This window comes from Culex quinquefasciatus, chromosome 2, assembly GCF_015732765.1.
Source record: "Culex quinquefasciatus strain JHB chromosome 2, VPISU_Cqui_1.0_pri_paternal, whole genome shotgun sequence".
Taxonomy (NCBI): domain Eukaryota; kingdom Metazoa; phylum Arthropoda; class Insecta; order Diptera; family Culicidae; genus Culex; species Culex quinquefasciatus.
Window position 1 is genome coordinate 158,845,631 of NC_051862.1, and position 25,396 is coordinate 158,871,026.

The 25,396-nt window shown below is 40.0% G+C and overlaps 2 protein-coding genes across 2 annotated transcripts in view; both read left to right on the top strand.

Moving 5' to 3' along the window:
• Positions 1 to 25,396, top strand: part of LOC6036051 — a 747,764-nt gene that overhangs the window by 72,808 nt on the left and 649,560 nt on the right. The gene's annotated exons all lie outside the window — the stretch shown is intronic.
• On the top strand, positions 4,996 to 10,305 carry LOC119766374. Its single transcript, XM_038250877.1, has one exon. The coding sequence runs from the start codon at positions 4,996 to 4,998 to the stop codon at positions 10,303 to 10,305; it is 5,310 nt and encodes a 1,769-aa protein (XP_038106805.1).

The following is a 25,396-nucleotide window of genomic DNA, read 5'->3' on the forward strand; positions in this document are numbered from 1 at the left end:
GGAATGATTTGGCAATTTTGGTCATGAAAGTATCCACAAAGTTACAGAAAAATATTAAAAAATATTTACTGAAATTAAATTTTCTGGTCATTTGATCATTCTTGGAAGGATTGGCTTTTTTCTTGTTTGAAATTTACACAAAACAATCTTGATTGAATTGAATTGATTTAATTAAATTTTTAAACAAAATGGAGAAGGTAATATTAGCGTATTTTTTAGTTTATATTAAAAATCAGCAAAAAATTAATTTCTTGAAATTTCTATTTATATGTTTTTTCACTTTTTATCAAATTAGAATTCTGCGACCGCATTTAATATTTCATTTTAATGTTTCTGAGGGCTTCGGATAATCGAGTCTGGACTGTACCTCAATATCAAAAGACAACTGAAAGTTTGTTCAAAATAACAAAAAGATTGAAATTCAAGAAGGTTGAACATGATTTTTTCCAGGATCAGGTTTTCGTTAAATCTCAATTAAGATGTTTCCCCCTGTTTGTTTTCCCGTCATCCGAATGAGGTTCCTCCAGAAGAGAACAACAACGGCGTATAATTGGATCTTTGCGTACCACAGGCAAAATCTTCTCCGTAGCGACTCCACTGATTAACCCGATTAAGTCCGGGTCGCCCATCCGCGTGCACGCTCGTGAACCTTTACAACCGTCCATAACCTTGGCACGACCAGCGTTTTTTTCCATTATATTCCCAGCGGGGTTTTGTCGCAGGTACGCAGCTCCGCTCATTGGCCAGCTCCTGTCTCTTTCGATAATGTCTTTTCCCCATCTCCCAAGTTTGGACGGTTGGTCCGGTCCGGTCACTTTCTTGTGTAATCTGCCTCGGTCATCATATCAACACTTTTGCCTCGAGTTCGACGAGAATGGCCGCCGCGGTACGCTGTTCAATTGTTGACCGGAAGAGCGGTATAATATCAGGCGTGGAAAACTCCCGAAGGTAGGCTACCTTACGTCAGTTTATTCGTCGGCGGTCAGATGGGTTTGTTTTTTGCTTCGGTTTTATTGTTATTTTTGTTTTCGTCCCCTTTGCCGTTAGCTCGTTTTATTTTTATTTTGCTGGCAGCACTGCCGGCAAGCTGGGGCTTCGAGCGGGCTTTGCAAGCGAAGCGGAAAATGTCCCCGCCACCAGGGCAGATGGTCGTCGAGTTACGATGGACCGAAGAGTTCTTGGAGTCAAAGGGGGAGTAATAAAGGGGGTTGATCGAGGGACTAGAGGGAAAAGAGGGAAAAAGTGTGGCCAGAGATGTCAGCGTTGACACCGTTCTGCTCTGTGCTGTGGTCGCACGTGGCAAAATTATTTATAGATTGTGTATCCAGCGCGGTGTGACTTCGGGCCAGAAGAAAGTGATGGATGGACTTTTGTGGTGTGTTAAAGTTAGACATGTTGCCTTTCTCACTTAGGAAATATTCTGAAAATCCACCATTAGCCTACAAAAACATTAAAAAGGTAAAAGAATTTTATTTTAAATTCGATTTATCCTGGACCATTAACTGAAGTTACTCAACAAAAAATATGAGAAATCGTGGTTTGTCGACGTAACTTACTTTCTCTGGGGTATTAATCATTAAAACCAGATGAATAATTCAGACATTGAGAGGCAAACCATAAAACCTAGAAGCAAACCCCAAACTTAAACATCAAACCCGAACCGTTTTGCCATTACAGCATGTACTGGGTGAAGGCTGCCAATGAAAGCTAACCGCAAAACCCCTTCCCATTTTGGGGAAAGCGAGCAATACCCACTTGAACCAATCTCAGCCAACAAACCAACAACCCTCCCACCAGCTCCAAGCTCCACCAAACGAACGAAACCAAATTCAGGGTCGTTCGTCTTGGCGTCGAAATTCAATTTGTTCAACCTCTTCGTCATCGAATCTTTTCTCAGTGTCAACCCCGTGTGGCAACACTCAAAACAAACAGCCAAACACAAAACCCGCATGTTTGAACAAGCAGCCCCCGGAGTCCCGGAGACATCGATTGGAGGACATTCTTCAAGAAATCAAGAAGACTTATGTTTTTTTTGAAGGAGCAGAGGCGTTCCACTTTTGAACCCTGATCTAACCAGTTTTTTTTTCTTTTTTTCATGTTTTGGTGAGGTTATTTTTTACAAGTAAATACCTGGGTAATGCATAGAGAGCATGCGTAACGTGATTTTCGAATGATCCCACTTTGTTTACATCAACAAAGTAGGAGGCTGTTCAAGCACAAGCATGACTTTTTTCTTACTGATAAATGAGCTGTTTTTTTTTAATAAGTAGTATGTGTTTCATTTTGTCTAGTTTTTGTCATTTTTTGCTAGAAAATAGTTGCGTTTCGATCGGTTAGAAGAGATTTTTCTTTTTTAAGGGTGACGAAGAACTGCGCGAGAGTGTCATTCTGCGATGTCACAGATAAATTCCCTGACTGATTATGGAATCCTGCAGCTCTTCCTGGTCCAGAGAAAAAACATCGCTAATTCTAGCGAAGCTGATCCAACAAGCAGAGAAGATTTCCACTAAACCGGAATCAAACAAGAATCAAAGCATCTGCATGGATACAACCGCATAGACTCCATAAACAACTTCCATTCATAATTATAAATCATGACGATCTCGCCTTTAACTTTCTTAAGATTTCTTGACTTCAACTCCAGGTCCTCAAAAGCCACACATTTTTCATTCTTGCAAAAAACAAACAATTTTTAATGATCGATAACAATACTCTCTACTTTTGGCGAACAGTAAATTGGTTCCACTTTGACAGTTCAAAATTGAGGCCGTTTTGCGAATCACTATTCAGCACCCAGGTAAATACGATTTACATCTAGAATTGTGCGTCCATCCCGGAAAATTCAGGACATAATTTTCGGCATTTTTCCAAAACCAGAAATTCCCGAAAACCTTTTTTTTAATTTATTTTTTTCTCGAAATTGAAAGAAAAAACAATTTGGTCTAGAAATTATAATTTGATTCTGCAAATAGTGGAACAATGTTGAATTCTTAGAAAGATTTTGTATAAGCATAGCATTTTTCATTGGGCATGTATTAATTTGGCTCATTAAAGGAAAACTGTTGAAATTTTAGCGTACAGATCCGTTAAATGTTTATTTCTTTATGTATTTTTGAAGCTCGGTGGTTTATACACGTATACGTTTTAATTCAAAATATTTTTTTTCATTTTTGCTTGGTCACTGGCACTGGGCGTTGGAAGACAAATGTAAGTTGGTGATAGTGACATAAATGGAGAAAAAAAGATCATTTTAAAAACGTGTGTTATACAAACAAAAAATTTTAAACTTATTTAAAATTTAACATTAACATCTTTTTCGTTTTTTAAGACATTATCATTTCTAATTTTTCTGGACATTTTTAAAATAAATATTCAATGGTAAATTATTTATTAGAAATTATTAAATGTATATCACACTGGATAAATAATTTTAATTGATTTAAACTACAAAACACTAAAAAGTACAACAAAAATCAAATTTTTAATCCTACTGCCCAAATTTTTTTTTCGATTTTTTTTATTTTTCCCGTGTTCAGGAGGTCATTTTGAGCAACTTTTGTTCTACGAAAAACTTTACTTCTCTTGTTTTATGTTTTTCTTGTTTCATTTTTAGTATTTTAATTTGCATTTATCTTGTTTAGTTTATGTTTGTTTTTGGTAGTATTTGGCCTACTCTACCACCTCCTATCATTACATTTTGCCTATCTAATTTTTTCATGTTTTTACAGTAACTTTTTCAATTTTTTGCATGTTTTTCATATTTTCTGCTATAAAATGGAACCATTATTATTTAAATTGTAAATAAATGCGTAGAGGCATAGTCTGGGTCACTAGAAAAATTACTGCATACTTGTTTTTACTTAAAATATAGGAAATGTTAGTAAAAAACACAGCCAAAGTTGACCCCTAAAAAAATGACATTTTTTAAAACATTGGCAAAGTCACATAAAACAAGTCAATTTTCCAACCCTAAAATTTTCCAAAATTTTAAAAGTTCTTCTTTTCAATGCTTTTTGAAGATCAAAAATTGGTTGAAAAATTGATTTTTGGCGATTTTTTAAATCGAAGCCCGTCTAGAGGCGGGGTTGGGTTGTAGAGGGTTAAACTATCTAAAAATTCAAAAAATCTAAAAAAAGTAATTTTACAACACAGAAACTGAAAACTTTCAAGAAAAAAATTGTATCAAGAAGTGTGGGCATTCTAATTTAGGTAAAATACACTAAAAATAGATCACATTGACCCATCAAATGTTTAACCTTCAAAATTCATACTATTTTATAGTGTATATAAGTTTTTAACAAAAAACTTAAAAAAATATTTGTTGGCGGCTAGACTGGCTGCGTAAAAATGACAGCCCTGCTCGCCTGCCGCAACCAGCTTGCTGCGATCGAGCGCAACCCTGCGCAACGTTTCTCGCGCGCAACGGCGCGACGTTGCCACGACGGTGACCGAACGAGAACGAACGAAACACGAACGACGACCGACGACGACGACGACGAGAGAAAAAACCGCCATTTTGCGGTACCAGTACCTTTTCACCCTCGGTTGAGTCAACACGCTTTTTATAGTTAAATAGTTAATTAAAGTAGTGTTTTAAGAAGTCCGAGTGTTTTCTTCATTACACCCACGGCCATCGGATCCCCCATACAGTCCACCCTTGAACATTCCGCCTTTTTTCCGTGGGGCCAACGTGCCGGCCCGAACATTGGTCCAATCGACCCGAATTTGGACATCCGGCGTGGATGTGGTGAAGAAGCCCGGTGAAAAGAAGGAGGCAAAAGGCCTCAGAGTGCAAACGGACAGTTCCCGTGCAACCCAACTCCGGTGAGAGACACGTAGCCGCGAGTGACAAGTGCGAGACACGGTCTCGATTCCCGAACATTCGCGAAAAACCGACGGAGGCAACCGGCCTCATTTCCCGTCGCGAGTGTTCAAGAAAGTGAAAGAAGAAGAAGAAACAACCAACGAAAAAGTGTGCAGTGAGAAAAGTGCAAAATGCCGCCAAAAGTTCAACGAACCCCGGCGAAGAAGCAGACGGAAGAAGAAGATGAGTTAGACGGCCTGATCCACCTCCGGAACCAGGAGATGGACACCCTCGAGGAGCTCCAAACGGAACTCGCTGGTTGGGCACGAGCTGATCGCACGGCTTCGGATGTCCGATCGCATCTGAAGAACCTGGAGCGGATCAACAACGACTTCGGCAACCTCCACCAGCGAATTGTCCTCCTGACCGACTCAAAGACTCGGGGTCCACACGACGAGAAAAGGAAGCAGTTCAGGAAGCTGCACGACCAGGTCTCCAGAACTCTTGAGCGATGGGCGGATGACCTCGCACCCGCTATCGCTGCAGGCCCATCCACGGCACTCCAACCAGCCAGACCACAACCGGTGATCATCTCGCAACCCCTTCCCAGAATCATCCCAAAGTTCGACGGCAAGTACGAGTCCTGGGACAGATTCAAGGTAATGTTTAAGGACGTCGTGGACAAGTCAAACGAACCGGCCAGAATCAAGCTCTACCACCTGGAACAAGCCTTGATCGGAGGAGCTGCAGGTTCGATCGACGAAAAGACCATCCAGGATGGCAACTACGAGCGAGCCTGGGAACTGCTGGAAGAGCGGTTCGAAGACAAGCGGCGGATGGTCGATCTCCACATCGGCGGTCTGCTAGGAGTGCAGAAGTTGGAAGAGGAGAGCCACGCGGACTTGAGATCCCTGCTGGACAACTTCACTGGACACGTCGAGAACCTCAAGTTCCTGGGCCAGGAGTTCTCCGGAGTGTCCGAGCAGATCGCCGTCTACATCTTGGCACACGCGCTGGACGAAGGAACCTACAAGCAGTGGGAGGCGACCATCAAGCGTGGGGAACTCCCGAAGTACGAAGCGGCCATTCAGTTCCTGAAGGACCGAGTCTCCGTTCTGGAACGGTGGGAGGCCACGAACAAGTCGGTACCGAAGCATCGAAAACCAGCCAAGCCCTCCGCCAACAAGCCGTCTCAGCGAGCCAACGCGGCCACAACGCCGTCGCAGCCGGAATTCCGGTGCGAGATCTGCGCCGAGGCACACCAAACGTTTCGATGCTCAACGTTCCTCGGATACACGGTGGCCCAGCGAAAGGACAAGGCGAGGGAGAAGAACCTGTGCTACAATTGCCTGCGGCCAGGACACTCAACGAAGCGGTGCTCGTCCAAGTACACCTGCGGTAAGTGCCAACGGAGACATCACACAACGCTGCACGAACCACGAGAGCAGCAAGAACCTGCGCAGAAGCCGGCCACTCCCCAGAGTGTGGCCCCACAAGTGAATCAGCCGCCAGTGGTCCAACCCGCTGGCACATCTCAGCACACGTCCAACCAAGCGACCTGCAACCACACCCAGACGGTGAAGACCGTGATGCTGCTCACCGCGGTCGTTAACCTGCTCGACGACCAGGGCCAATCCGTGCCCTGTCGCGTCCTCCTCGACAACGGTTCCCAAGTGAACTTTATTACGCTCACTATGGCCGATCGCTTAAAGCTACAACGAGTTGCTGCCAACGTCCCGATCTGCGGCATCGGGGCCGTGAAGACCTACGCCAAGGAGTCTGTCACGGTCGAGCTCAAGTCCCGAGTCAGCAACTTCTCCGTCAACGTCGAGTGCCTGATCGTGCCGAAAGTGACCGGGATGGTTCCAGCTGTGCCAGTTGACATCAACGAGTGGCCGATTCCTGTCGGCGTCCAACTGGCCGACCCAGCTTTCCACAAGCCTGACCGCATCGACATGCTGCTGGGGGTCGCAATGTTCTTCCGGTTGCTAAAATCGGGACAGATGGAGTTAGCTGGCAATCTACCGGAGCTGCGCGAGACTCACCTCGGCTGGGTCATCGCCGGAGAAGTTGGGGACACAGTGCCAAGCCCGCAGTACACGCACACTGCCACACTCGACGACATCAACGAAGCGATCCAGAGATTCTGGCAGGTCGAGGACATCGACAGTGCCACAGCGGTCTCCACCGAGCAAGAAGAATGCGAGGCGTTCTTCGCGTCCACCCACAAGCGGGATCCAACTGGCAGATACGAGGTACGCTTGCCATTTCGTCCAGTCGTCGCCAAGCTCGACGACAACCGCAGCCTCGCTCTTCGGCGCTTCCTGTCGCTGGAGCGGCGACTCGCTCGAGATCCTGCTTTGAAGCTGCAATACGGTGAGTTCATTAGGGAGTACGAAACACTGGGGCACTGCAAGTCGGTTGAAGAGGCCGACGACTTACCGAACACGAACTGCTACTACATGCCCCATCACGCTATCCTGCGCCCCTCGAGCTCCACGACCAAGTTGAGGGTCGTATTCGACGCATCTGCAAAGATGTCCCCCACGAGCGTGTCCCTGAACGAAGCCCTCCAGATCGGAGGCACTATCCAGAACGATCTCTTCTCGATCCTCCTCGCCTTTCGAAAGCACCCTGTCGCCTTCACTGCAGACCTCTCGAAAATGTACCGCCAGATTCGCGTGGCCCCGTCCGACTCTCGTTTCCAACGAATCTTCTGGCGGGCCGATCCGTCCGAGTTCATCCGTGTCCTGGAACTCACCACGGTGACCTACGGAACTGCGTCCGCACCCTTCCTTGCTACGCGATGTCTGGTCCAGCTCTGCGACGACGAAGGTGAAAATTTTCCGCTGGCTGCCAAGATAGTGCGCGAGGCCTGCTACGTCGACGATATCTTGTCCGGTGCGAGCTCCCCCAAAGAAGCAATCGACTGTCTGACGCAGCTGCAAGGCTTGCTCAGTCGCGGTGGATTTCCTATCCACAAGTGGACCTCTAATGAACCGTCGGTGATGGAACGCATACCAGAAAGCGATCGAGAGAAGCTGATCGACCTGGACGGATTGATCGGCGGTGTGGTCAAGGCCCTGGGACTTTACTGGAATCCAGGAGACGACGAGTTTCGTTTCACCGTCACCCAAGCTGAAGCAGATGCCACCAAGCGCCGTGTCCTCTCGGAGATCGGCAAATTCTACGACGTGCTGGGACTCCTGTCGCCGGTCATCATCAAGGCCAAGATCCTGATGCAGCGAGTCTGGCTCGCTGGTCTATCGTGGGACGTTCTGCTGGAAGGCGGGATGATGGACACGTGGCACCAATTCCAATGCGCACTCCCCGACGTGCGCGACATCCGTATCCCTCGGTACGTGATCGGGCCTGGCAACCCGGGCCTGGAGCTTCACGGATTCAGCGACGCCTCCAAGGTCGCCTACGGTGCGGTGACCTACGTTCGCAGTCTTCTCCCGAACGGCAAGTGCAAGATGCGGCTGCTTTGCAGCAAATCGAAAGTGGCGCCAACCAAGCCACTGGACATCCACCGACTGGAACTGCTTGCCCTTCGACTGCTCTCGAGGTTGGTGGTGAAAGTCATCGCGGCGCTGAATCTCCCGTTCCGAAACGTGGTGCTGTGGTGCGACAGTCAAGTCGTGCTTGCGTGGATCAAGAAACCGCTGGACCAGCTACAAACGTTCGTGCGCAACCGCGTCGCGGAGATTCGGAGAGAGACCGGCGGCTTTATCTTCAAATACATTCGCTCCAAGGACAACCCGGCCGACCTGATCTCTCGGGGCATGTTTCCAGCCGCCCTGATGAAATGCGGTAAGTGGTGGGAAGGACCAGAATTTCTTGAATCCGTCGTGTACCAGGAGGAACCTACAATCGAGATACCGGACAGTGAGTTGCCAGAGTTGAGAACAGTGAAGCTAGTTACCTTGCTGGCCTGCAACACGACCGACTTCCCGATCTTCGAGGACTGCAGCTCATTTCGGAAGCTGCAGCGGATAATGGCGTACGTGCTGCGTTTCGTGAACAATTGCCGGATCAAGAACCCCACGGAACGAACTCGCCTACGCCATCTCACCGTTCCTGAGCTGCGGTCGTCCCTGAAGCTGATCGTGAAGGTGGTGCAGCACGACGTGCTGTCTCAAGAGATCCAGCAAGTGGCCGAGAACGACACGGCCGGGCGTCTCCAAGGTTTGACGCCGTTCCTACACGAAGGCCTCCTACGAGTTGGAGGAAGACTACAGCATTCCGAGCTGCCGTTCGCAGCCAAGCACCAGCTGATCCTGCCCAAGCACCGAATTACCAACCTGATTGTGAAGGCCTACCACGAAGATCACCTGCACGCGGGGCCGTCGTCCCTGCTCGCAATCCTGCGGAGACAGTTCTGGCTGCTCGACGGACGGTCGACAGTTCGGAGCGAGACGAGAAGCTGCGTGACGTGCTTCCGCGCGAAGCCACGCAGTACGAGCCAGCTGATGGGAAGACTTCCGTCCTGCCGTGTGACCGAGAACCTTCCGTTCGACGAGGTCGGCGTTGACTACGCCGGACCGATTTCTGTGAAGGTAGGAACCCGGAAGCCACAGATCGTCAAGGCATACTTTGCCGTCTTTGTATGTATGGTAACCAAGGCGATCCACCTCGAACTTGTTTCGGACCTCACGACCGAGGCATTCCTGGCCGCCCTCCAGCGCTTCGTCAGCCGACGCGGCGTGCCTCGCCGAATCCACTCGGATAACGGCACAAACTTCAAGGGGGCCAAGACAGAACTTCACGAGCTGTACATCCTCTTCAACGAACGCACGTTCAACGACCGGGTCCAGATGTACTGCCAGCCCAAGGAGATCACCTGGTCGTTCATCCCTCCCGGCGCGCCGAACTTCGGTGGCCTTTGGGAGGCCGCTGTAAAGAGCACGAAGTACCACCTGAAGAGGATCCTCAAAAACGCACAGCTTACCTTCGAGCAGTACGCGACCGTGCTAGCGGAGGTCGAGGCCGTGCTCAACTCAAGGCCGCTTTTCGCAACGTCAACCGACCCTGCGGATCCGGAAGTCCTGACGCCGGGACACTTTTTAATCGGCCGTCCGTTGACGGCAATCCCGGAACCGGCGTACGAGGGAACACCGACAAACCGGCTGTCCAAGTGGCAGCACCTGCAGCTCTTGCGAGAGCATTTTTGGAGAGCTTGGCGACGGGACTACCTGACGACCCTCCAGCCAAGAGGAAAGAACCGGAAGGAGATGCCGAACGTCCGCCCTCAAATGGTGGTCCTGTTGGAGGAGAAGAACACGCCGCCGCTTGAGTGGAAAATGGGAATCGTGACGCAAACTTACCCTGGACCGGACGGTCTTGTGCGCACTGCGGACGTGAAGGTCGGTGGAACCGTCATCCGACGACCGACTTCAAAGCTGTCCGTCTTGCCGATCCTGGACAACGAACCCGAAAAAACTGCTGCGTCTTCGTCCCAGCCCGGGGGGAGGATGTTGGCGGCTAGACTGGCTGCGTAAAAATGACAGCCCTGCTCGCCTGCCGCAACCAGCTTGCTGCGATCGAGCGCAACCCTGCGCAACGTTTCTCGCGCGCAACGGCGCGACGTTGCCACGACGGTGACCGAACGAGAACGAACGAAACACGAACGACGACCGACGACGACGACGACGAGAGAAAAAAACCGCCATTTTGCGGTACCAGTACCTTTTCACCCTCGGTTGAGTCAACACGCTTTTTATAGTTAAATAGTTAATTAAAGTAGTGTTTTAAGAAGTCCGAGTGTTTTCTTCATTACACCCACGGCCATCGGATCCCCCATACAGTCCACCCTTGAACATTCCGCCTTTTTTCCGTGGGGCCAACGTGCCGGCCCGAACAATATTTCCCTGGTTTCCCTGGTCTTATCAACTTATTTTGACCAACGTTTTATTTATGAAAAACTATAAATCTATCATCTATGAAATAAATCTATGAATTTCTTTCTATTAAAAAAAGTAAATCATGCGACAGATTGATAATTTTAGGTCATTAATTTACCTCTTTTGAATGTGATGTTACTCAGTTTCTGATGTTCATTTACTCTTATGTCTGACGCCAAACCTATTCTAATGATTTTGTGGAAGAAATAAGTTGTAATGTTACTTGAGAAACTAGTAAAATTGTAATTTTGTTGCATGTACACAGCAAATAAAGTAGTAATCCAGCTGCGTGTAAAAGGCCTGGGTGTAAAATAATTTTTGCATTATTCTATGAGATTCTGTGTAATATTACACCATGAAATATGTAGCCCATTAGTATGGGAAACCTACTTGACCAAAATGTGGAGCTCACATATACGTTTATCCTTTACATTTTTCATCGGTCTGATGGCCGAGTGGACTAAGGCGCCAGTCCTTACTGTAGGTGCTGGGTTTGAATCCCGTCGGTTGCAACTTTTTTTTTGTGTTTACAAAAATTGTACATGCAGCGTGTAAAATTAAGTGTTTATTTTGACGAAGGTGATGTGCATGCTTTTGCATGCGATTTTACCATCGGATTTTTTGCTGTGTAATTTCATTTTTAATGCATTAATCTGGCCACACAATGAATAGCAAATTCAATTTATATAATTATAATTTGCTGGCTGCATTTTTATTTCATTTGATGATTCCAAAAGGTTTGAGAAATGGTGAGAATTTAATTTCGTCATAAACCCAATGTTGGCATATCAGAGCTTTGATCCTCAAGCTTCTAAAGAAAGTTTTCAACTGAAATTAGGTACCCTAGCTAGCCTTTATACAATATTTGTGAAAACAGTGAAAATCAGCAAATTGGATGAAAAAAGGACCGAACCCTGAACCTGTCAAACATAAGAAAATATGTTTTCAGTTGAATACTGTTAATATGGATGTTTTCAATGATTCACAAGCCATGCTTTTTCGAGTATTAGGATGAAAAAAAAAATCAAATTTCAAGCCTGATTTTCTAAATTTCTAAACAAAAAGTATCACAAAATGCTTAAAACATCATTAAAGTAATGATACTCTTAAAACTAAGCAAAATTGATTCCTGCAAATATTTTTTTCTCGAGTCTTTTACATTTTGTAGTGCTAGTCGGCAGTCTCAAAATTCAAAATTTGTAAAAAGATTAAAAATTCTCAGTTTTAATTTCAAATGTATTCATAAGCAATATGAAGTGTATTATGGATCGTTTTAAATCGGTTATACAGTTTTTTTTTCAGTATAACATTCAATTTAAGTTAATTTTTTCTCCTTATTTTGATAAACATTTTGAAGAGGCTCCTAAAAATTTGAAATAAAATTTGCCTAGGTTACTGGTGATAAACCCTATTTCAATAAACAGATTGTACTGGAAGTTGCTCTATTCTGTAAACCCGAGCAGATGGAAATAACTTGGGAATAAATTTTTTCGATATTTGAAAATACTAGGCCAATAACATTTTATGTTATATATAACAAGATTTGTTATTCGTCGTAATGATTTTTTTGTTATAGGATTGTTATTGTGATAACAGACTAATAACATTTTTAGTTATTCTTCGAACAAATTTTTGTTATTATTTTTTGTTATTTAACAACTAATCCGATCATCTCAATAACAGTTGGAGGTATTCTTCCATAACAAAAAATGTTATTCTTAAGTTGTTTTGGCTTTCAACCAATATCAGACCAATAACAAATTTTGTTATGATAACATAAACTGTTATTAAACCCTTATGCAAAAATGGATTTTGCAAGAAGATTCCATAACACTTTCTGATATTTTAACAATATTTGTTATTGAAATGGCTTGAATTGTGTTATTACCGTCTGCCCGGGAATGATTGAAACTATCAATGTTAGAAACTTATTTTTTTAAATAAAGCATCTTTGAAATTTTTTCGCGATTTTTAAATTTAAAAAAATAATTCAGAATAATTAAGATTTTTGCCTATATTTTAAGAGAATTTTTTGTTTTCTATCCCTTCAAAATTTGGTGGAAAAATCAGGGGGCAAAGTGATATGTTTTTTAAATCAACTGAATGTTTCAAAATGAATTTTCCTTCGTTGATTATAGTGTTTAGCATAAGCGCACAATAATCAAATATTTGTGGAACCATAACACAAAAAAAAGGTTTTCAACATAAACATATTTTTTGACAAAATTTTAGAAATTTTGTAACTCAACTATGTACTGGTGTACAATGCCTTTTCCAACCATGCTTATAAAAAATTAAAACCGTGGCTTGTATTATCGGTTTTCTAGTAACCTTAAATAAATTGCTTGAAAATTCTACTTGGTCAAATACAAAAAAAAAAGTGTTCAGTAATTTTAACCCTGGGTATATCTATTAAAAAACGTACATACGCAATATGAACCAAAAATTCATCTAAAGTATCTAAACGGTTAAACCACCCAAACCCTCCGCCTCTGCCGCTTTGCCATTTGGCCCCAAGGCCCTGCTCCCTGGTTATACAAGTAGAAGATATCTGTCACATCAAACGACAACACTTTGGTTTCCCCAAATCATGCATTCCCCTCTGGGGCTTGACTTTCCACGCTGGTGCTGTTTACCCTTCCCCACCCTAACGCTCCTCGTTTTTTTCCCAGACCCGCATTCGATTTGCTCATTTTATCGAACTTTGTCTACTTTGGCCCCCCTCCACAACCTTCCACCACCTCTTAGAGAGAAAATTCTCGCCCGCGGAAAAAAACTTTTATGGAGTTCGATTTTTCTTCGCCAAGTGTTTGGGCAAACAGTTTTTCCGCCAAACTTTGCTCTTTCGCTTAGATTTCGATTTATTTTTTTTCTCTTCTGTTCAATTCTTGTTCTTTCCGAATTTGTTTTTGAAAGGGCTTGGAGGTGAAGGTGGGTCCCAGTAACACACCGGTTTCCTGGGGGTGGAAAATCGGTTTGATTGCAAATCTCGTGTCCCAGGGCTGCCGTTGATTGCTGACACTAGCTGGCGGCGCGGTTGAGTGACTGTCCTTGTGAGGAGTGTGTGTCACCAGCACCAGGTTCAATCAACTATCGACCCGTGCAATTCTGGCGGGGTGACCTGGAATTTTGGCGTGCCAAATTTAACAGTCTGCTAGGTGGTACTGAATATTTCATCTTTTTAGAAAACTTGAAATAAACATTTTAATTTGATGTCTTAGTCAGCATCTCTAACAGTATAATTCTGTATTAATTTATTTTTAATGAAAAGTGCAATTTTATAAATTAATATCAATCAAGCATGGCAGATTTGATTGAAAAGCCTTTGAAACATTAAGTTTGAATATAAAATACACATACATAAATTCTGAAACGCAACATGCTCAAGATTATTATAAGTGTTAGTACTTTTTTTCTGTTTTACCTACCGCAATCTTAAATATTTTCTGTTTTATATTAAAATTGATCCTTCGGGAAGCCGTGTTTTTGTAATAAGTTTTAAGATCGGAAGGCATCTTTTTTATATTTTCATGGACGCCATCACAACAATCAATGATAAATTGATGACACACTTTTTAAAAATATTTTAATATTTCATCTAATATGTTTTCTTATGAATTTTATTTTATATCAATATTAAAAAAAACTAGCCTACAGTTTTTGTCCCTCGACAAAAATGTATTTGAAATAGTTTTCAATCCTTTTTTATACGTTTTTTCAAGGAACAGAACAAATACATTTTAGACAATCATATTTTTTTATTCCACCCCTCAAGAAAATTTTAATAGGGGAAGGGAAGAAAAACTTGAAATAAAACTCGCGATGGATTTTTTTTTTAATTTGGTTAAAAAAAAAAAAAAAAAAAAACGTTGCAAAATATTTTGCAATCGGTTGACAAATTTTAAATAGAATGAGACCAATTTTTGTATTATTTAAAGATTTTGACTAATTTTGTACCTTGTTCAATGTTTTTTTTTATATTTAATTAAAATCGCAAAGTTTTGTATTTTTTTTGTGAATGTATAGGGCCTATTATACTACATTCAATATAAATTTTAACCAATTTTTGTTTTCCTATTTGTGCAGTAACTTTTTGAATTTAATTTTATTTTATAAAACTATGGTAAGTAAGTAAGGCCGTTGCGAACCGACTTTCAAAAATATTTGCAACGGCCTAAAATAAAAGTTGCAAAATCAAGTGCGTTTGGGCGTTATCTGGGAATATATAGAAATACTGCATCATTATTTTGGGCAAAAATTATTGTCAATACTAGAAAGGGAAAACATAGCAAAAAAATACAACTAAAAATAAAATTTGATCTTCTAAAATCAAGGATAACTTTTGTAAAGGTCTACAAATAGATAATTGTCCTCATTTCATATTTTAGACTAAAATTTAAAATTTTGAAAGGATCATAAAATTTAACAATAATATCATTTTGACATTGAAAATCGAACTAGTAGTTTTTGAGATATCGTCCTTTGAATATTACAGGAAAATTAGGTGACACTTTAGGAAACACTTATTTTCATCGATTCTAATTCGTTGTGATGCTGTATCTCAGTAACTAATTGACTGATTTCCAAAGTCTCAGTGGAAATTTTGCTGCAGCCATTAAAAAAAATTGTGTCAGTTGTGGCTTTTCTTCATAAAGTATTAAAAAAAACAAAAAATACAAAAAAATCCGAAAATTATTATCGAAAAGTGAGTACAACTCCAAAACTGTGGACTTTATCAAAAATTTGTCCAAGTAGTTTTCGATTGAAAATTTGATTTAGCCAGTACACATATTTTTTTAAGTTCTTGAAAAAAAACATTTTTTTTTAATTTTTCAAAAACTATTTTTTAATATTATGACTCTGGATTCAAATTTTGCATCTTCATGAACAATGGCTTACAAAAAGTCCCTTAAAAAATCGTTTCTTGATAGTTTAACTTGAAGTGATAATAGGTTAAATAATAAAAAAAACTTTATTTGTTCGTGTTCTTATTATTTCTAAAAAGTTCTAATCATAACCTACAACTTTGCCGAAGACACCAAATCGATCAGTAAATAGCTTCTTTTGACAGATGTATGGACAAAGTTGTATCCAAGTAACAAAATCCAGATTTATAAAACGCAAAAATCAAGAGTGTTATTTTAATATTTACTGAGTTTCTTTTTTTTAAAGAAATTTAGTGTTTTGTATGTTTAGCATCTTGAAATTTTCGACTTCATGTCGTGATCGTTTTGTGATTTGCTTTGTAGTGTTCTTTTTAGAATTCCCGTCCCGTTTCTAACCAATTTTTTTTTGTTATGCTGAACATTGTGTGCATTGGCCCGAACTTTGGTCGAATTTGATAAAAAATATTTAAATAAATCTCTAAAAATAGGAATCAAATATTTTTTGGAAATCTTTAGCTTATAATTGTTTTTTTTAAATAGAAAGATGATGAAAGATAACAAATTAAAAATTTCATCCAAGTGAAATTTTATTTCTTCCATCCACGTCACCCAGTACAATTATTTTGACCTTAATTCGAGCTCAAGAGGATTAATTTTACCAACTGCCCTCCCGAAACATTACTGCCCCCAGTCACACGCAGTAAAACGCAAAAGTACACCGAATTTACAGTGAAACCCAAGGACCTTGGGCAACCATTTTCCACCTAATCCACGAAACAGCAAAAGTGGGAGTTTCGAATAAAAACGCCTCGCGGAATAAAAGCGCAAATAAAGTTGCCTCCTGGCTGGCCGGGCACGATTCGTCATTATCGTCCCAATAAAAAGCGAAATCTCTTCTTCGCCTCTCCCCTCTCCTCTATTCCACCCACCGGAAATTCCCACCTAGAGAGGGTGGCTCTAGCCCCATAATCACACACACACTCACCTTGCCTACCTGGCGTTACATCGCGCTTTGGTGGCAGAGTTGTAAAACTTTATGGCACCTGGCAAGTTCCACCCAACCTCTCTCCCCCCACCCCCTTTTTGGATTTGGCAAGAAGTAAGTACCGAATGGCAGAGTGGATGAAAAAAATGTCAAGTAATCAAAAATTCACGCCAACCGGTGTGCCAAATTGACGAATGCAAAATGATTTCTCGAAAAAAAGGTGATGGTGACGGAATCGTGAGTCAGAGCACCCGCGCGCCATTATTGAATATTGTATTAAAATGAAGTTTGTCGAACGTGGTGAAAATTAATGCCGATTTCTTGGGGTGTTGGCGAGGGGAATTCTAGGGGCAGTGTTGCTAGATTTTGAGATTTCGAAGATAAATATTGAATGTTTAAATATTTTTTAAGTAATCCTGAATGACAAGGGTTCAGCACAGGCTCGACTAAGAGAAACAGAAGATTAGATCGCTTATCATGCCAGTTTTCAATAAATTGTAAATATTTTTCGTAGTACCATCATCAAGGGTGACAATGAGTCTGGGGGTTGAGATTGCGTCATACAAATTTCAGCATTTTTGTATAACCCAATCTCACCCCAAGGGAAAATCAAACATATTTATTTATACAAAGCAAAAATTTTCAATGAAGTCAGAAGGGATTCGTTCAAAATTAATTTCCCTGCACTGTTTGAAAAGAAGAGAAGAATTTTTCAGCTAAATGTGAGAACAGGTTTTAATTTTTCAGCGAGTTGAAATTCTGACACACCTAATAATTTATGTTACACCCAACCGGCGGTCGATTGTGATACATAGCGGCATGAAAGTATATCAGAATCTGCATGAAATCTGTCCTCATGCATTTTTTGCGATATAGGGGTTTAACATTTTTGCCCGTTACCGACAATTATCGACATTACCGACGGCTTTTTGGTTGTATTTCACAAAAAAAACCCTTAACAGAACGAGGATTGAACCCCCAACTTCTTGGTTATTGATCCGACACGCTACCACCGCGCCATGGACGCTTGATGAAATGTGAGTGAAAGAGTACCAACATATTCTTCGCTTTGGAGTGTTGCTTGGAGACGTGCCAGCATTATATGTGTTGGTGAGAACTGCAGATCGCTGAAATGTTTACACGCGGGCAAAAATGATCTACGGGCTTGCTGCAAAAAATGTTATAAAATGTGACATTTCTGCTGCAAATCCACTGTTGCAGATTTTGAGATATATTTTTCCTTTGGGTGTAGTAATCGATTTAAAATGCATTATTTGTTTAGATCATATTATAAATATTGGAATCAAAAATTGATAGCATTTTATCTTCTATCTTTATGAAGAAAAAGTAAAACCAAAATTTCAATCTGGTCTTGTTTCAAGCAAGATTAAATTGTATTGACTTTTTTGGTCTACCAATATGTTGTCGCTGTTGTCTCAAACATGAATAAAAATGTAACTCACAGCTAAAAGTGAACTCTGAAGCTCTTTTTTTTTTGCACAAATTGAACTGATAGTCACATCATAATACGTAAATGATATAAAATACTTTTGATAATATTATTGTTGTTACACAGAAAAAAATATTGATGGTAATATTGCATCTGGGAAAAGTGACAGACGTTGTGTCATTAAAATTTGTAATTAAACGATGGTTTTTTTTCTGAGCATATCGAAATATGGATGGTTGTAAAAGCAGCATGAATTCTACAAGAGCTCTTCAAGATAGCTACAGCATATTAGTTTGAACTACGGCAGGTAAAATGGCATTCAAACATTGAAAGAGTACACACTGAAAAAATATGGTAATACTCTACACAGCAAAAAATCCGATGGTAAAATCGCATGCAAAAGCATGCACATCACCTTCGTCAAAATAAACACTTAATAATACACACTGCATGTACATTTTTTGCAAAAACAAAAAAAAATTGCAACCGACGGGATTCAAACCCGGCACCAACAGTAAGGACTGGCGCCTTAGCCCACTCGGCCATCAGACCGATGACACGTGTTTAGGATAAACGCATATATGAGCTTGACATTTCGGTCAAGTAGGTTTCCCATACTGACGGGCTACATATTTCAGGGTGTAAAATTCCATAAAAATGCATTAAATACTGCAATATTTATTTTACACCCAGGCCTTTTACACGCAGCTGGATTACTACTTTTTTAGCTGTGTATCTGAGAATCGTGACAGATTTTGTGTAAAAAAGTGTTATTTTACAAAAGGAACTGGCGAAAATTTCATCTGCTTCTGTTGAATTTATATTTAAGGTAAAATAACTGAAAACGAGGTAAAATCAGACCAGACCATGACATTTTTCAACCATCATTTTTTACGGTTTATTTGAAGAGAGTTTTAACTACAGCTATCTCGAAAAGCTTTTGTAGAACTCCTGAAACTTGTTACTACTTGGGCATACTTATTTTTTAATTCCACGATTTGATCTACTTTTTTGATATTTCTTCTTTTGAATTTCCAATAAAAGTGTTCACAGTAAAACAGTTGAATTTTGAAAGGTTGATAATTTGGTTGGTTGAATATTACCTCTTTTTTGAGTAATTTTACCTAAACAATAAGTAAAATTTTAAATTCAACAGAAACTGATAAAATTTCATCAGTTTCTGAAGTAAAATAACACATTTTGACACAAAGTCTGTAACCATTCTCAGATGTAATATTACTATATTTTTTTACTGTGAACATAAAAATTAAAATAAATTTTTATTCGTTTAGTTCGTTTTTTTTTAGTTTTTTTTCTCAATATTATTCATATTTATTTTATCATTAGGAAATGGCATGTAATTTCGTCGTGCACATAATGTTGGCATATCAGTATTTTAGCATTCTTTTACAGCTTATATTTATATACTTATATTTCAAGCGTGTTCAACCCATATCAAGCAATAAATAGCTTAATGGGAAGTGAGTAGGCAATTTTATTTTATTAAAACTTTTTCAAACAAATTTGTTTAAACAGTGAAAATTTACAAATTGGAATTGGACGGAATTTGGATTGAGTTCTTAACCTATCAATCCTACTAGATTTTTCCTTCTTCATATAGTTTATGATGTATTGCAGCGATTCTCAACCTTCTTCTAGGCTGGTACCCCCTGCCATCAAGTAGGCCCGGTGCCCTCTTTGAGAATCGCTGATGTATTGTATAACTCCAGATAATCCGTAACGCTAAATGTAGAAAATTTTGACAGTTACGTGTAAGGAAAAAAAAAATCGGGATGAACCTTCTCGGACCTTTTTTATTCATTAAAGATTTATTAAATTTTCTTCTAATTAACTCTTAAAAACAGTGTATTTTAATGACAAGATTGTCGAGTACTTTGAGACTGCAAATTTTGGTTTGACCTTAAATTTTTTTTCAATATTTTTGTAATTTTTGAAAAACATGAAAAAGGCCGTTCCAAATATTTTTCAAAGTTTATGTGCCCCCATCCATTTCAAATGCGGCCCAAAAAAAACAGGGGTATTTTTTTTTTAAATCTTAATGAAAATACAAGTCTTATCAACTGAAATGCAGATTTCTGCGTCGATACTTTGATATATTCAAAACTAATGATTTCAAAACAACTGGATTGCTGTAAAATGTATCTCAAAACACTTTTTTAGTTAAAATGTTTATACTAATGCGTGTTTTTTTTATTTCTACCTCCCTTTGGGCAGAGTCGAGTAACATAAACATTAAAAAAATATTTGAAAAATCATAATCACTTAGAAAATAGAAGTTTATGCAACAAGTTGCAAAAAGAAGATTTTTTCAGCACGAGTTGTACATTTATCCAACGAGGTTCACCGAGGTTGGATAAATGCGACGAGTGATGACAAAATAAACTTATGCAATGAGCAGCGATGGAATAATCATCATCAAAAGAAAATCATTGGACGTTCATCAAAAGAAAAAATCCGAAGGGAGTATAACTCTTCTCTCTCGCGCACGAATGATCGGTAAAAAGAATCTAAAAAAATCATCATCTTGATTATTCGGCGGAATATCTTTTTCACTACTACACTAGCAAGTGTAACGTCACACGTCGAAATATGACCTGTCACATTTTGTAGATGGGCAATGTGTGTAAACAAAGTGAAATAAATATTTTAAGTGGTGCTGACAAGGAAATTCACAAAAAATCATCAGCAGATTGATTTTCTTGGAGAAGTTCGGGAGCGATTTTCTTCTCCGTGATTTGCCTCCTCTCTCTTTCGCGGGTGAAGAAAGTTCGCAAGCGAAATTGATTTTTTGACGATTATTCCATCCCTGGCAACGAGTTCTTTACAACATTTTTTGCAATCTCGAAAAACACCCTTTGAGCAGAATTATCGTTCGAACAAAAAAAAAAAAAAAAAAAGATTAAAAAGTATTACTTTTCAAAACAGAGGGACCGTCCATAAACCACGTGGACACTTTTTTGAAGTCTCAGACCCCCCCTCCGTGGACAATTTCCATACAAAACAAATCTTTTTGTATGGAGCGTGGGCAATCGCTGACCCCCTCTCTCCCAAAGGTGCCCACGTGGTTTATGGATGGTTCCAGAACAAAAACCATATTTAAATATTATGGTTTGGGTAACTTTAACAAATTTCCTAGCAAAGTTACAAAGATCACAAAATTTCAAAGTGATCATGTATTTTAAATTAATTCACCAAATTTCAATCAAGCTGGCAACACTTTTCTTATTTTTTTTTCAAATCTGTCAGAAAAGTTTGTGTGTTTTGTTAAGCACGGGGAGCGCTTCTCTGAAAGTTTATTCACCGTTTTGATAAAATTTATTTATTCGAACCAAAATACGAAAAAGAAAATCTTCATGCTAAGAATTCGATTGACTTTCTTCTATTTGTGCACGTATCCCGCTGCGTGTTTGTGTGCGCACGTTGGATCGCATGGTGACGAATTAGCATCCAGATTTGACGCGATTTTCGACGAAAAATAGGAAAAAAAAGTTTCGATTACTGGGAACTGATTAGTAAAGTTGGGTATACTTCGTCACCGTTTAATTGTGTGCAGCTTGGAAGCACGCCGGAAGGGAGGAAAAGTTGGAAAATTAATTGCGGGGTGTTAATCCGTGTTGCGTTGATTCTGCGCAGGGATTTCCCGATATAATTTGATTGCATTTTTCTTTTTTTCCCAGCAGCTCGTCTCGGTTCGATGAACAGCGAAGCTGATTGGTTTGTTGGTGGAGCAAATTGGTTCGCGCGATATTTGCATAGATATGATTGGGTGTATTACAGCGAAATAATAATTTTGAGATATTTTTTCAGGTTGAATGAACCGTTATTTAAAAGCAATTTATTTGGCCGGGTTGTGTAATGAGTTCTTCCTTCTGGTGAGCTATTTACTGCCATAAATTTTAATTATTCGTCATAATTGGTTGGAAAATGTTGGATGAATATACTTGAAGTTGATGAAATATTTTGTAAAAACTAAAAAAAAAAAAAAATTATAATGATGTTTATTATTTTTAAAACAATTTTTAAACACTAAAAATAATATTAAAAATTGAACTGCTTTGTTATATTGTTATAAACATTGTATGTACACGAACCTTTCCTCTTTTTCCATTGTAAATCTTTTCAACTATACGTAGCAAATCATAAAACATTTACAACCAACCCTAGAGTGGGTGGCAACCGGCCAAGAAAGAGGGCCGGCCACAATCTCGCTCTAACAAATCATGCCAGTAATAACGATTACACTGCACGAGTCCAGTTATAAATATCAATTAGTTTTCCTAGCTCTTTTTTTATTTCCTTTTTTCGCTACTTCCTTCCCGTGGATTGCACTTTATTTTCATTTCCTCGCTAAAAAGGACCCACTTTTCCAGATTTACCCCCACAGCACAGCTTGAGCTTGAGGAAATTATTTTTCACATTACAAGGAAAAGTGGTTTGTTGGTTTATTTTCTTTCGTGAGCATTAATTTTTCAACAATTCTTTAATGATTTGTGAAAATTTTCAATCTTTACATGAAAATCCTTTGTTTTTAATTTTTCATTTAACTTTCATTAATTATGCTCATAATTTAAGCATACCTTCGTCATCATATAAAATACTCTACATTACAACTTTGACAAGGCCTGGAAAATTTCACCAGGTTCATAAACTGTCCAACCGTCCAACGATGAAGAATTTCCACGTTTTTCCTCTCCATCAACAACCTCCCCCCTCAAACCACCACCACACACCAACTCGAGAAGGAAATAATTCATTTCAGCCTTTTTATGCTTGTTATTTCTGCAACCCCCCTTAAGGGAAAGGAGGTTGGGTGGTCGGTTGAAACATTCCCGAGATCAGCACCAGTGGCAAGTTCCAGTTTTGCGATAAAATTGCAACAATTCTTTGCGCCATTCCGAGCTCGTCATTCCGGCGTGGCGTGGATGAAGTACTTTCGCCAGCAGTAGTAGTAGAACAACAACACGACCAACTAACCGCCAGCCAGCCAGCTGCAGGCCACACACCGGGCAAGGTACCTACTACAACTCATCAGCAGACGAGCTGGCCACCGACCGGCTGGTAAACGAACTGCTACGTGGCTGCTGGAGGAGGTGCTAGCTTGCGGTGATGTTTAGGGTGGAGGGATCGGTTTTGGGTGTTTTTTCTCTTCAAGGAAAATAATTAATTTTAATTTAATGATTTAAACATTTTGTACACAAGTATTGACAATATTTTCATGTAGTAAACGCAACACTGTATGGACATAATTACATATCATTTAAAGTTATTGTGTTCACTCGTCTCAACTATCTGAAGTTTTGATTATCCGAAATTCGATTATTCGATTTCGATTTTTTTTTGTTCATTTTTACCAAAAAATCCAGTTCTGCGACCCTATTTAAGTCAGATTCAAGCGGTTGATTGCCTGTTACATTGAAAAATTTATTACTTAATATTTTACATCGCCATTTTAGCGGCCATTCCAGATTTAAAATGTATAATCCAACTTAGAACAGCTCTAGGATCATATTTGAGCTCAACGACCCAATTATAAAAAAAATGGAAAATTTATGGCAATCAGTATACACTTGATTATCCTTATCCTAATCCTAATTGAATTACGAAAATAGTTTAATTTTATAATCTTATTATGTATTCCCGAACTCGGATATACCTCGAATATAAAAGTTCTTGAATGATTCGGTTAGTTGAAATCCAACAACAACAGGCAATCAACAACTCTAATTTGACTACAACGAGATGAGCAAATATAACAACGGAAAACAAATTTCCGTGATTTGTTTATCAAAAGTTTTTAAAGAAATATTCGGATAATCGAACTTTGAACAATCAAAACTTCTGATAATTGAGGGTTTGAATAATCAAGAATGGACTGTTTGTATATTTTTGGAAAAAAAAAACCTTAAAGAAGGGTGGGTAGGGGTAGAGGATTCATTTTACTATTGAAATCTTCAAATCCTTGAATTTTGTATGCAATACAATTTTTCAAACAATGAAAAAAAGTTTATTAAAATATATATCTGTTATATGCATAGATTTCTGATCGAATAGGTGATTATGATGAGTATTAACGTATTTCGGGATAGGCTTAGTGACGTTTCATGCTAAATTGTTTCAAGTCATAGTAAAAAAAAAAATCAACTTCCACTGGGTTCTACAAATACCACAATAAACGTTATTGTTATTTTGGCATAGTTAAATCAATTAAAATTTCAATCTTAACATTTGTATAAACAAACTTTTCCTTTTTTTTTGTTGCATTATTTTTAATACGATATGATGAAAATTATAATTTGTTAACAAATGGCTGCCAGATATTCTATTACATAGAAACCTCTTTTTACGCGGTGGCGTTACGCTTTTTGTTTCGTAGATTTCTCTTAAACCATACAATATTTTTGCAAGTTTCAAAAAGCGTTTTGTAGATCTGAACAAAACCTACAAATTGCTTTTAAAACAAAGCAAAAATGTTGCGTCGTTCCAGAGATATCGACAAATTAGAAAAACGTAACGCACCGCGTAAAAAGGTTCACTGTACTGGCTTTTTGAATAATTTTCTGTCTTTTTCAATGCCTGCTTTAAACTTGATAACGGTGTACTTAATCATACAATTTGCAAATTTAATTTTGTCTGGCAATATTTTTGATTTTATACAAGATCAACCCTTTTTGTCCAAAAATCATATCTTTGGTGCCAGATTTTGCACAATCCTTAACTCTAGTGCAAAAGATGCTTTTTCTCCACTAAAAAAAATAAAACAAAAAAATCGAAGATATAAAAATATTTATTAAAGGGTTTCAAGTTTTTTTTGATGAACCGTCAAATAAAAAATGTTTTTCGCGATTCAATTTTTAAAATCCTTTCTCAAAATACAGATTTTCAAATATTCTCATGCCAATTTAGTATGCCCGATATACCATACCAATCAGCATAGCGCACTAGGTACGCGTGCTGTAGCAAGAAGACGCTTCCATCTTTCTCGGTCTTGTGCTGCTACTCTCCAATTTCCCAGGTTACAGATCTTCCGGATGTCTCCATTCACTTGATCTACCCAACGTGCGCGCGGTTTCCCTGCTCTTCTGCCTGTACCGCCAGCTGGTTCAGCGCGGTCAAAAAGCAGTCTGACAGGCTGGCTCTCGTCCATTCGGGCGACATGGCCGGCCCACCTGAGCCTCCCGATCTTCGCCTGGGTGGCGATGGTCGGTTCTTCAAGAAGCGCGTGCAGTTCGTGGTTCATGCGTCGTCGCCACACTCCGTCAGACACCTGCACTCCACCGTAGATCGTTCGTAACACCTTCCGTTCGAAAACTCCAAGGGCTCGTTCGTCCTCCTGCCGCATCGTCCAGG

What these genes read in the sequence shown, in the direction of transcription:
- LOC119766374 (XM_038250877.1), top strand. Translation starts at nt 4,996, where the DNA reads ATGCCGCCAAAAGTTCAACGAACCCCGGCGAAGAAGCAGACGGAAGAA.